The following is a 13,879-nucleotide window of genomic DNA, read 5'->3' as shown; positions in this document are numbered from 1 at the left end:
AAGCTAAAAGCAAAGGAGAAAAGCAAAGATATATCCATCTAAATGCAGAACTCCAAAGAATAGCAAGGAGAGATAAAAAAGTCTTTCAGTGATCAATGCAAAGAAATAGAGGAAAATAATAGAATGGGAGACTAGAGATCTCTTCAAGAAAATTAGAGATACCAAGGAAACATTTCATGCAATGATGGCACAATAAAAGACCTAACAGAAATGGTATGGACCTAACAGAAACAGAAGATATTAAGAAGAGGTGGCAAGAATACACAGAAGAACTATACAAAAAAGATCTTTATGGAAGAAATCTTACCGACCTAACAGAAGCATAAGATATTAGAAGAGGGGGCAAGAATACAAAGAAGAACTATACAAAAAAGATCTTTATGGAAGAAATCTTACCGACCTAACAGAAGCATAAGATATTAGAAGAGGGGGCAAGAATACACAGAAGAACTATACAAAAAAAATCTTCATGATCTAGATAACCACGATGGTGTGATCACTCACCTAGAGCCAGACATCCTGGAACAAGAAGTCAAGTGGGCATCAGAAAGCATCACTACCAACAAAGCTAGAGGAGGTGACGGAATTCCAGTTGAGCTATTTAAAATTCTAAAAGATGATGCTGTGAAAGTGCTGCACTCAATATGCCAGCAAATTTGGAAACACAGCAGTGGCCACAGGATTGCAAATGGTCAGTTTTCGTTCCAATCACAAAGAAAGGCAATGCCAAAGAATGCTCAAATTACCGCACAATTGCATTTATCTCACATGTTAGCAAAGTAATGCTCAAAATTCTCCAAGCCAGGCTTCAACAGTATGTGAACCATGAACTTCCAAATGTTCAAGATGGATTTAGAAAAGACAGAGGAACCAGAGATCAAAGTGCCAACATCCTCTGGATCATTGAAAAAGCAAGAGAGTTCCAGAAAAACATCTGCTTAGACCTTATTGATTACACCAAAGCCTTTGACTATGCGAATCACAACAAACTTTGGAAAATCCTTCAAGAGATGGGGAATACCAGACCATCTTACCTGCCTCCTAAGAAACGGTGCAGATCAAGGAGCAACAGTTAGAACCCAACATGGAACAACAGACTGTTTCAAAATTGGGAAAGGAGTACGTCAAGGCTGTGTATTGTCACCCTGCTTATTTAACTTATATGCAGAGTACATCATGCAAAATGCCAGGTTCGATGAAGCACAAGCTGGAATCAAGATTGCTGGGAGAAACACCAATAACCTCAGATACACAGAAGACACCATCCTTATGGCAGAAAGTGAAGAAGAATCAAAGAACCTCTTGATAAAAGTGAAAGAGGAGAGTGAAAAAGCTAGCTTAAAACTCAACATTCAAAAAACTAAGATCATGGTATTCGGTCCCATCATTTCATGGCAAATAGATGGGGAAACAATGGAAACAGTGAGAGACTTTATTTTTGGGGGCTCCAAAATCACTGCAGATGGTAACCACAGCCATGAAATAAATGACGCTAACTCCTTGGAAGAAAAACTATGACCAACCTAGACAGCATATTAAAAAGCAGAGACATTACTTTGCCAACAAAGGTCCATCCAGTCAAAGATATGGTTTTTCCAGTAGTCATGTATGGATGTGAGAGTTGGACTATAAAAAAGCTGAGCACCAAAGAACTGATGCTTTTGCTCTGTGGTGGGGGAAAAACTCTTGAAAGTCCCTTGGACTGCAAGGAGATCCAACCAGTGAGTCCAAAGAAAACAGTGCTCAATATTCAGTTGAAGGACTGATGGTGAAGCTGAAGCTCCAATACTTTGGCCACTTGATGTGAAGAACTGACTCCTTGGAAAAGACCCTGATATTGGGAAAGATTGAAGGCAGGAGGAGAAGGGGACAACAGAGGATGAGATGATTGGATGGCATCACCGACGCGACGAACACGGAGTTTGAGTAAGCTCTGGCAGTTGGTGATGTACAGGGAAGTCTAGCGTGCTGCAGTCTGTGGGGTTGCAAAGCGTCAGACATGACTGAGTGACTGAACTGAAAAAAGATAATCTGCATATTCTCATTCGTAATAGTAATTTGTTTTGAACAAAATAACACTGGTCCACTGCAATTAATGATGTTATTTTGAATGAAGTGGGGTTATAGGTTTTATGGTTTTATAGTTTATTATTAGCATATTTGCCTTCAGTTCAGTTCAGTTGCTCAGTCGTGTCCAACTCTTTGCGACCCCATGAATCACAGCACGCCAGGCCTCCCTGTCCATCAGCAACTCCTGGAGTTCACTCAAACTCATGTCCACAGAGTCGGTGATGCCATCCAGCCATCGCATTCTCTGTCTTTGCCTTCTCCTCCTGCCCCCAATCCCTCCCAGCATCAGAGTCTCTTCCAATGAGTCAACTCTTTGCATGAGGTGGCCAAAGTATTGGAGTAGCATATGTTTTTTGCCCAAAACTAGGTGTTCATAAGAAGCTTTTTTTCTTTCAAAGCACATCTACCCAAAGACTTCAGTTTAAAAGTCAATGATCTGGGATTCTATGAAGATGGCAAAGTAGGAAGAATCAGGAACCTACTCCCCAGTTAGGCAGCAATTACAGTGGCAGAATCTGTCTAATATAACTTTTTTAGAACTCAGGAGACTGCTGAATGCTTGCAACTTCACAGAGAATGCTTAAATGTAAATACAATAAATTTAGGGCAATTTCAGCTTTTAGTTCAGTAAGTTAAGTACCCATGCCTACTCGAAAAACATGGCAGGGTGCTGTGCACATATTCTGCGAGCAGTTTGCGTACAGCTTAGGGGAGCAAGGGTGGGCAAAAAGGACTGTCACCCAAATATTGGGCACATGTGCTCCAAATGCTGACTGCTGCTTCTGATCACAGAGATACAGACAAAGAGGTGGGGAGTTATTGTTTCAAACCCCTACCCTCTGACTGAGATAACTTTAGCGATATTAAAGGAGCTTCTGCTTTTTGTTTCCCACCTTCATTATCTTGCCTTTTTAGGATTCAGACATTAAAGACTATGACATGCAAAAATCCAACAAATATATGGGAAAAATTAGAAAATGATGTACACAGTGAAGGAAAAGCTCAGAAAAGACATAATCAGTGCTCCCTTCGGTGGCACAAATGCTAAAATTGGAACAATACAGAGAAGAACAGTAACCCCCCTGCACAAGGATGACGTACAAATTTGTGACCCAGTCTATGTTTTTAATGATATGGCTCAATACTGTATAAGGCACAGATAACAAAACAAAGTTAAAACAGTAACAAAAAGTACAAATATTGGGGGGAGAAACTGATATCCAGAGTTACTACAGTATTAAAATGTCCAGTGTTCAATAAAATACCACAAAACATACAAAAAGAAAAAAAAAAGTATGGCACACTCAAAGGAAAAAAAATATTCAAACGAACCTCTCCCTAAAAAAGACTTATTGGCAGATATATCAGACAAAGACTTTAAAATAAAAGTCTTAAAGGTACTCAAAGAAATACAGGAAGGTCTGGAGAAAGTTAAGAAAATGATGTGTAAAAAGAAATCAAAAGAATTTCAGGAGCTGAAAAGTATAATACATAAAATGAAAAATTCACTAGAGGAATTCAAATGAAGATTTAAGAGTAAGGAAGCATGAATCAGTGAACCTGAAGAGAAGATAATGGTTATGGAGATTGAGGAACAGGAAGTAAAACACTGAAGAAAAGTGAACACAGCCCAAGGGACTAGCAGGGACACAGTCATAAGGACCAATGTATGCATCGTGGAAGTTCCAGGAGGAAAAGCAAGAGGAAAGGGGGAAGAGAGACTACTTGAAGAAACAATGGTGAAAAACGTTGATGTTTGATGAGTGACATGAATTCAAAAAGCTCACCTAATTCTACCAAAAGTTTAGAGAAGAGCTAACACATATCCTGCTTAAAACCTTCTAGAAAATTGCAGAGGAAGGAAAATTCTCAACCCATTCTACAAGGCTGCTGCTGCTGCTGCTGCTAAGTCACTTCAGTCGTGTCCGACTCTGTGTGACCCCATAGACGGAAGCCCACCAGGCTCCCCCGTCCCTGGGATTCTCCAGGCAAGAACACTGGAGTGGGTTGCCATTTCCTTCTCCAATGTGTGAAAGTGGAAAGTGAAAAGTGAAAGTGAAGTCGCTTAGTCGTGTCCGACCCTTAGCGACCCCACGGACTGCAGCCTACCAGGCTCCTCCATCCATGGGATTCCATCACCCTAATACCAAAACCAGAGAAAGACACCACAAGAAAATTATAGGCCAATATCCCTGATGAACATAGACGCAAAAACCCTTGACAAAGGTCTAGGGAACAGAATCCAATAAGACATTAAAAGATTATACAGCATGATCAATAGGAATTTATCCTGAGCATGCGAGAATTCATCAATATACATAATAAATCAATGTGATACACCATATTAAACTGAAAGATAAAAACCATATGATTACATCAATGGATGCAGAGAAAGTTTTGAAAAAATTAAACACCCATTTATGATAAAAATTCTACAGAAAATAAGCACAGAAGGACATACCTCAACATCATAAAGGCCATATACATCAAACCCACAGCGAACATTTTTCTGAAAGGTGAAAAACTGAAAGCATTTCCTCTAAGATCAGGAACGGGGGTGCTCACTCGCCACTATTATTCAACATAGTTTTGGAAGTCCTAGTCATAGCAATCAGGAAAGAAAAAGAAATAAAAGGAGTCCAGACTGGAAAAGAAGTAAAACTTTCCCTGTTTGCAGGAAATATGACACTATACATAGAAAACTCTAAGGATGCCACCAGAAAATTACTAGTTGCTGCTTAGTTGCTCAGTCATGTCCAACTCTGAGACCCCACGAACTGCAGCACACCAGGTTTCCCTATCCTTCACCATCTCCCAGAGTTTGCTCAAACTCCAGTACTCTTGCCTAGGAAATCCCACGGATGGAGGAGCCTGGTAGGCTGCAGTCCCTGGGGTCACTAAGGGTCGGACACGACTGAGCAATTTCACTTTCACACACTGGAGAAGGAAATGGCAACCCACTCCAGTGTTCTTGCCTGGAGAATCCCAGGGACGGGGGAGCCTGGTGGGCTTCCGTCTGTGAGGTCACACAGAGTCAGACACGACTGAAGTGACTTAGCAGCAGTATCAGCAGCAGCATGTTCATTGAGTTGATGATGCCTTCTAACTATCTCATCCTGTCACCCCCTTCTCCTCCTGCCCTCAATCTTTCCCAGCATCAGGGTCTTTTCCAATGAGTTGGTTCTTTACATCAGGTGGCCAAAATATTGGAGCTTCAGCTTCAGTCCTTTCAATGAATATTCAGAGTTGATTTCCTTTAGGATTGACTGGTTTGATCTCCTTGCAGTCCAAGGGACTCTCAAGTCTTCCTTCTCCAGCACTACAGTTTGAAGACATCGATTCTTCAGTGCTCAGTCTGCTTTATGATCAATGCTCACATCCATATATGACTACTGGAAAAATCTCAGCTTTGACTATGCAAACCTTTGTAGGCAAACAAAGGTTTTTGCTGTCTCTGCTTTTTAATATGCTGTCTAGGTCTGTCATATCTTTTCTTCCAAGGAGCAAATATCTTTTCTGTTTTTTTTTTTGCAAGTGTCTTTGAATAACATAGCTGCAGGCACCATCTGCAGTGATTGTGGAGCCCAAGAAAATAAAATCTGTCACTGTTTCCACTTTTTTCCCATCTATTGGAATGAAGTGAAGGGACCACATGCCATGATCTTAGTTTTTTCAAAGTTGAGTTTTATGCCAGCTTTTTCACTCTCCTCTTTCACTTTCATCAAGAGGTTCTGTAGTTCCTCTTTTTTTTTTAAGGGTGGTATCATCTGTATATCTGAGGTTATTGGTATTTCTCCCAGCAATCTTGATTCCAGCTTCTGCTTCATCCAGCCTACATTTTGCATGATGTACTCTGCATAGAAATTAAATAAGCAGGGTGACAGTACACAGCCTTGATGGATTCCTTTCCCAAGTTTGAACCAATCTGTTGTTCCATGTCCCATTCTAACTATTGCTTCTTGACCTACATACAGGCTTCTCAGGAGGCAGGTAAGGTGGTCAATTATTCCCACCTCTTTAAGAATTTTCTAGTTTGTTGTGATCCACACAGTAAAAGGATTTAGTGTAGTCAATGAAGCAGAAACAGATATTTTTCTGTATTTCTCTTGCTTTCTCTATGATCCAATGAATGTTGGCAATTTGATTTCTGGCTCCTCTGACTTTTCTAAATCCAGCTTAACATGAATCCGCCCCTGGTGTACATGAGTTCCTCCTCCCGAACTCCCCTCCCACCTCCCTCCTCCCCTTATCCTCCCTCTGGGTCATCCCCGCATACCATCCCCGAGCATCCTGTAACATGCATCGACCCTGAACTTGCAATTCGTTTCACATATGATAATATACGTGTTTCAATGCCATTCCAATATAATATTGTAAAATAATTAGCCTCCAATAAAAATAAAAATGAAATTACAGGAACCACAAAATTTTAAAAAAATAAATAAAAAATAAAAATCATAAAAAAAGACTAAAAGAATAAATAAATAAATAAAAAATAAAAGATTAGCTTCCATGAAAAGACAAGACAATAGACCCACTTAACTTGAATTTTCTCTAAATACATGATCTAGTATAAGATTTAATGAGACCACTTTTTGAGGAGTGTTTGAAAATATAATTTTGTTAAAAGAACATTTGTTGAGGTCCAATAAATCTGTTGCATTTGAAAAAAATAAAATAAAATAAAAATAAATCCAGCTTGAACATCTGGACATTCTCAGTTCATGTACAATGGAAGCCTAGCTTGAAGGATTTTGAGCATTACCTTGCTAGTATGTGAAATGAATGCAACTGTGCAGCAGTCTGAACATTCTTTGAATTGCTCTTCTTTGGAATTGGAATGAAAACTGACCTTCTGTCCTGTGGCCACTGCTGAGTTTTCCATATTTGCTGGCATACTGAGTGCAGCACTTTCACAGAGTCATCTTTCAAGATTTTAAATAGCTGAACTGGAATTACTAGAGCTACTAGTAAAAGCACAGAATATAAAATTAATACACACAGAAATTCCTAGCATCCCTATAAATTAACAATGAAAAATTAGAAAGACAAATTAAGGAAACAATCCCATTCACCACTGCAACAAAATGTATGTAGAAAATTATAAAACAATGATGAAAGAAATCAAAGATGACACAAATAGATGGAGAGATACACCATATTCTTACTGGAAGAATGAATATTGTGAAAATGACTACATTACCCAATGCAATCTACAGATTCAATGTAATCCCCATCAAACTACCAAGAGAATTAGAACAGAAAATTATTTTTCAAGAACTAGAACAAAAAATTTCACAATTTGTATGGAAACACAAAAAGCCTCAAATAGCCAAAGCAATCTTCAGAAAGTAAAATGGAGCTGCAGTAATCAATCCTGTTGACTTCAGATTATACTACAAAGCAACATTCATCAAGACAGTCTAGTACTGGCACGAAAATAGAAAGACAGACCAATGGAACAAGACAGAAAGTCCAGAGATAAACCCAAGCACCTATGGCCACCTTATCTCTAACAAAGGAGGCAAGAATATACAATGGAGAAAAGACAACCTCTTCAATAACTAGTGCCAGGAAAACTGGACAGCTACATGTGGAAGAATGAAACTACAACACTTCTTAAAACCATACACAAAAACAAACTCAAAATGGATTAAAGAATTAAATGTAAGGCCAGAAATAATAAGCTTTTAGGGGAAAACACAGGTAATATACTCTTTGTCGTAAAGCACAGCAAGATCCTCTTCGATTCACCTCCTAGAATAATGTAAATAAAAACAAAAATAAACAAATGGGATCTAATTAAAAGCTTTTTCACAGCAAAGGAAACAATAAACAAGATTAAAAGACAACCCTCAGAATATGAGAAAATAATTGCAAACAAGAAACAACTGACAAAGGATTAATCTCCAAAAAGCATATAAGCAGCTCATACAGCTCAATATCAGAAACACAAAAAACCCAATCAAAAAACGGGCAGAAGACCTAACAAACTTTTTCAAACAAGACATACAGATGGCCAATAAACACATGAAAAGATGCTCAACATCACTATTAGAGAACTACAAATCAAAACTACAGTGAAGTATCACCTCACATCAGTCAGAATGGCCATCATCAAAAAACCTACAAGCAATAAATGCTAGAGAGGGTGTGGAGTAAAGGGAACCCTCTTACACAGTTGGTAGGAATGTAAACTGACACAGCCACTATGGAGAACAGTATGGAGATTCCTTAAAAACTAGGAATAAAACTATCATGACCCAGCAATCTCCCTACTGGGAGATTGAGAAAACCATAACTGAAAAACCATAACTACCTTGAGAAAACCATAACTGAAAAAGACACATGCACCCCAATGTTCAGAGCAGCACTGTTTACAATAGCTAGGACATGGAAGCAACCTAGATGTCCATCAACTGATGAATGGATAAAGAAGACATGGTACATATATACAATGAAACATTACTCAAGTATAAAGGGAACAAATTTGAGTCAGTTCTTATGAGGTAGATAAACCTAGAACCTGTTACACAGAGCAAATGTGTTATAAGTGATCACATAGATAACAACCTTGTCTAACTCAATGAAACCATGAGTCATGCTATGTAGGGCCACCCAAGATGGCAAGTCATGGTGGTGAGTTCTGACAAAACGCAGTCCACTGGAGAAGGGAATGGCAGACTACTTCAGCATTCTTGCCTTAAGAACCTCATGAACAGTATGAAAAGGCAAAAAGATATAACACTGAAAGATGAACTCCCAAGGTCAAGAGGTGCCCAATACACTACTAGAGAAGAACAGAGAAATAGCTCCAGAAGACATAAAAAGGCTGAGCCAAATCTGAAACAATGCTCAGTTGTGGATGTATCTGGTGGTGGAAGTAAAGTTCAGTGCTGTAAAGAACAATATCACACAGGAATCTGGAATGTTAGGTTAATGAATCAAGGTAAATTGGAAGTGGTCAAACAGGAGGAGGTGGCAAGAGTGAACATCAACAATTTAGGAATCAGTGAACTAAATGGACAGCAATGGCTGAATTCAATTCAGATGACCACTATATCTACTACTGGGGGCAAGAATACCTTGAAGAAATTAAGAGTAGCCCTCACAGTCAACAAAAGAGTCTGAAATGCAGTACTCAGGTGCGATCTCAAAAATGACAGAATGATCTCTGTTCATTTCCAAGGTAAACCATTCAACATAACAGTAATCCAAGTCTATGCCCCAATCACTAATGCTTAAGAAGCTGAACAGTTCTATAAAGACCTGCAAGACCTTCTAGAACTAACACCAAAAAAAAAAGATGTCCTTTTCATCATAGGGAACTGGAATGCAATAGGAGGAAGTCAAGAGATACCTGGAGTAACAGGCAAGTTTGGCCTTGGAGAACAAAATAAGGCAAGGCAAAGGCTAACAGAGTTTTGCCAAGAGAACACACTGGTCATAGCAAACACCCTCTTTCAATGACACAAGAGAAGACTCTACACATGGACATCACCAGATGGTCAATACTGAAATCAGACTGATTATGTTCTTTGCATAATCTCATTATGTTCATTGCACTCATCTCACATGCTAGTAAAGTCATGCTCAAAATTCTCCAAGCCAGGCTTCAGCAATATGTGAACCGTGAACTCCCAGATGTTCAAGCAGGTTTTAGAAAAGGCAGAGGCACCAGAGATCAAATTGCCAACATCCGCTGGATCATGGAGAAAGCAAGAGAGTTTCAGAAAAATATCTATTTCTGCTTCATTGACTATGCCAAAGCCTTTGACTGTGTGGATCACAATAAACTGTAGAACATTCTGAAAGAGATGGGAATACCAGACCACCTGACCTGCCTCTTGAGAAACCTGTATGCAGGTCAGGAAGCGAGTTAGAACCATACATGGAACAACAGACTGGTTCCAAATAGGAAAAGGAGTACGTCAAGGCTGTATATTGTCACCTTGCTTATTTAACTTATATGCAGAGTACATCATGAGGAACGCTGGGCTAGAAGAAGCACAAGCTGGAATCAAGACTGCTGGGAGAAATATCAATAACCTCAGATATGCAGATGACACTACCCTTATGGCAGAAAGTGAAGAGGAACTCAAAAGCCTCTTGATGAAAGTGAAAGAGGAGAGTGAAAAGGTTGGCTTGAAGCTCAACATTCAGAAAACAAAGATCATGGCATCTGGTCCCATCACTTCATGGGAAATAGATGGAAAAACAGTGGAAACAATGTCAGACTTTATTTTTTGGGGCTCCAAAATCACTTCAGATGATGATTGCAGCCATGAAATTAAAGGATGCTTACTCCTTGGAAGGAAAGTTATGACCAACCTTGATAGTATATTAAAAAGCAGAGAGATTACTTTGCCAACAAAGGTCCGTCTAGTCAAGGCTATGGTTTTTCCCGTGGTCATGTATGGATGTGAGAGTTGGACTGTGAAGAAAGCTGATCGCCGAAGAATTGATGCTTTTGAACTGTGGTGTTGGAGAAGACTATTGAGAGTCCCTTGGACTGCAAGGAGATCCAACCAGTCCATTCTAAAAGAGATCAATCCTGGGTGTTCATTGGAAGGACTGATGCTAAAGCTGAAACTCCAATACTTTGGCCACCTCATGTGACGAGTTGACTCACTGGAAAAGACTCTGATGCTGGGAAAGGTTGGGGGCAGGAGGAGAAGGGGACGACCGAGAATGAGATGGCTGGATGGCATTACCGACTCTGTGGACATGAGTTTGAGTGAACTCCGGGAGTTGGTGATGGACAGGGAGGCCTGGCGTGCTGTGATTCATGGGGTCGCGGAGAGTCGGACACGACTGAGCGACTGAACTGAACTGAACTGATGTTCTTTGCAGCCAAAGATGGAGAAGCTCTATACAGTCAGCAAAAACAAGACCAGGAGCTGACTGTGGCTCAGATCATGAACTGCTTATTGCAAAATCCAGACTTAAATTGAAAAGTAGAGAAAACCACTAGGCCATAATGACCTAAGTCAAATCCCTTATGATTACACAGTGGAAGTGACAAATAGATTCAAGGGATTAGATCTGATAGAGTGCCTGAAAAACTATAGATGGAGGTTTATAATACTGTACAGGAGGCAATGATCAAAACCATTCCCAAGAAAAAGAAATGCAAAAAGGCAAAATGGTTGTTTGAGGAGCTTTTACGAATAGCTGAGAAAAGAAGAGACACTAAAGGCAAAGGAGAAAAGCAAAGACATGTCCATCTAAATGCAGAATTCCAAAGAATAGCAAGGAGAGATAAGAAAGCCTTCCTCAGTGATCAATGCAAAGAAATAGAGGAAAACAACAGAATGTGAAAGACTAGATATCTCTTCAAGAAAATTAGAGATACCAAGGGAACATTTCATGCAAAGATGTGCTCAATAAAGGTCAGAAATGGTATGGACCTAACAGAAGCAGAAGATATTAAGAAAAGGTGACAAGAATACACAGAAGAAGTATGCAAAAAAAAAATATTCATGACCCAGATAACCACGAAGGTGTGATCAGTCACCTAGAGCCATATATTTGGAGTGTGAAGTCAAGTCAGCCTTAGGAAGCATCACTATGAACAAAGCCAGTGGAGGTGAGGGAATTCAAGTTGAGCTATTTCAAATCCTAAAAGATGATGCTGTGAAAGTGCTGAACTCAATGTGCCAGCAAATATGGAAAATTCAGCAGTGGCCACAGGACAGGAAAAAGTCAGTTTTCATTCCAATCCCAAAGAAGAGCAATTCAAAGAATGTACAAACTACCACACAATTGTACTCATCTCACACACTGGCCATGAAATGCTCAAAATTCTCCAAGCCAGGCTTCAACAGTAAGTGAACCAAGAACTTCTAAATGTTCAAGCTGGATTTAGAAAAGGCAGAGGGACCAGAGATCAAACTGACAACATCTATTGGATCATAGACAAAGCAAGAATATTCCAGAAAAATATCTATTTCTGCTTGATTGGCTATACTAAAGCCTTTGACTTTGTGGATCACAAGAGATGGGAACAGCAGATCACCTTACTTGCCTCCTGAGAAACCTGTACAGGTCAAGAAGCAATAGTTAAAACCAGACACTGAACAACAAACTATTGTTTGAAAACAACAGTTTTCAAAAATGGGAAAGAAGTATGTCAAGGCTGTATATTATCACCCTGCTTAACTTATATGCAGAGTATATTATGCGTATTGCCAGGTGGGATGAAGCACAAGCTGAAATCAAGATTGCCAGGAGAAATATCAACAACCTCAGATATGTAGAGGGCACCACCCTTAAAGCAGAAAGTGAAGAGGAACTGAAAAGCCTCTTGATGAAGGTGAAAGAGAAGAGTGAAAAAGCTGGCTTAAAACTCAACATTCAGAAAATGAAGATCCTGGCATCCAGTCCCATCACTTCATGGCAAATAGACGGGGAAATAGTGGAAACCGTGACAGACTTTATTTTCTTGGGCTCCAAAATCACTGTGCACAGTGACTGTAGTCATGAAATTAAAAGACATTTGCTCCTTGGAAGAAAAGCTATGACAAACCTAGAAAGCATATTAAAAGGCAGAGACATTACTTTGCTTACAAAGGTTCATATTGTCAAAGCTATGGTTCTTCCAGTAGTCATGTATGGATGTGAGAGCTGGACAATAAAAAAGGCTGAGCACTTTAGAACTGATGCCTTTGAATTGTGGTGCTGGAGAAGACTCCTGGGACTCCTTTGGACTGCAAGGAGATAAAATCAGTCAATCCTAAAGGAAATCAACCCTAAATATTCATTGGAGGGACTGATGCTGACGCTGAAGCTCCAATACTTTGGCCACCTGATGAGAAAGCTGACTCATTAGAAAAGACCGTGATGCTGGGAAAGACTGAAGGCAGGAGAAGGGGATGACAGAGGACGAGATGGTTGGGATGGCATCACTGACTCAGTGGACATGAGTATGAACCAACTCCAGGAGTTGGTGAAGGACAGGAGAGCCTGGCGTGCTACAGTCCATGCAGTCGCAAAGAGTCGGACACGACTGAGCGACTGGACAACTAGATACTGCTCATTATCAGTAAACGGAAGATTGCTAAGAAGATAACGAAGACTTTCACCCTGATTGTTACTAGTAAGAGAATACTTTGAAATGAAATGACTGTGACTTAATCAATTAATATATGGTAATATGTTTACAAAGGGGTCCATGCGTGGGCTTACCACTTTCACCCCTGTTGTTACACGTCAAGTGCTCGGGAAAAGCTTGTGGGGAGGTCCGGGGCGCCTCCAGTAGAGAGATCGTCACCCACCTCACCAGGTCTGAGGAAAGCCACGTACCGAACTTGAGAGTCGTCGTCCCCGGGCGCCTGTGTCTCTATGCACGCCCGCCTCAAGGCAGTGATCTCGGCTTCCAAGGCGCGGGCCTTTCCCCACTGGGAATCCATGGAGCTGTGCTGACGTGAGCTGCCTGACTTGTGCGCGCCAGGTCTGGCTCTTCAAGCCTCGCGCGCTCCTGGAGCGAACCATTCTGGAACTCGGCGGGGGAGGCAAGGGAACCACGCGCAATTCCCGCGCCTATAACTCGGTCACATAAGTGTCTCCGGCCAGTTGCCATCCCTGCGCACTTTTCCACAGCTGTCCTCCAGCAGTCCTTACGCTTCAAGAGAGCTGAAATCCCTCTCGAAGCCCAAGGCCGCAGCTATCCACCCCGACATGGTGGCGGCTTGGAGCCCCAGTCACAGAAGAGGCGGTTCCGCGAGCATTTGAAGAGGGAGCTTCTTTGTATTTCTTCCCCTTCCTCATTTCCGCCGACTGTATCCAGGAGATAAGGTGGATAAATAAT

General features: G+C 40.6%; 1 protein-coding gene and 1 non-coding gene across 2 annotated transcripts in view; one reads left to right on the top strand and one right to left on the bottom strand.

Moving 5' to 3' along the window:
• CENPP (centromere protein P) overlaps nucleotides 1-13,765 on the bottom strand; it is a 228,189-nt gene extending 214,424 nt beyond the window's left edge. Inside the window, exon 1 of the mRNA XM_088838130.1 lies at nucleotides 13,375-13,765. Within this exon, the coding sequence (XP_088694256.1) occupies nucleotides 13,375-13,481 (107 nt within the window). The 5' untranslated portion in view covers nucleotides 13,482-13,765. The remainder of the gene's footprint in view (nucleotides 1-13,374) is intronic.
• On the top strand, nucleotides 3,091-3,197 carry LOC148777402 (U6 spliceosomal RNA). The gene has a single exon (XR_016037948.1). It is a non-coding gene; the product is annotated as a U6 spliceosomal RNA (small nuclear RNA).
• Nucleotides 13,766-13,879: the final 114 nt, after the last annotated feature.

The sequence above is a fragment of the Moschus berezovskii genome, chromosome 7 (genome assembly GCF_049115385.1).
Source record: "Moschus berezovskii isolate FMDL1 chromosome 7, NW_MosBer_1.0, whole genome shotgun sequence".
NCBI lineage: Eukaryota > Metazoa > Chordata > Mammalia > Artiodactyla > Moschidae > Moschus > Moschus berezovskii.
The sequence above is the reverse complement of the archived record's forward strand: the minus strand, read 5'-3'. Positions and strand labels throughout refer to the sequence as shown.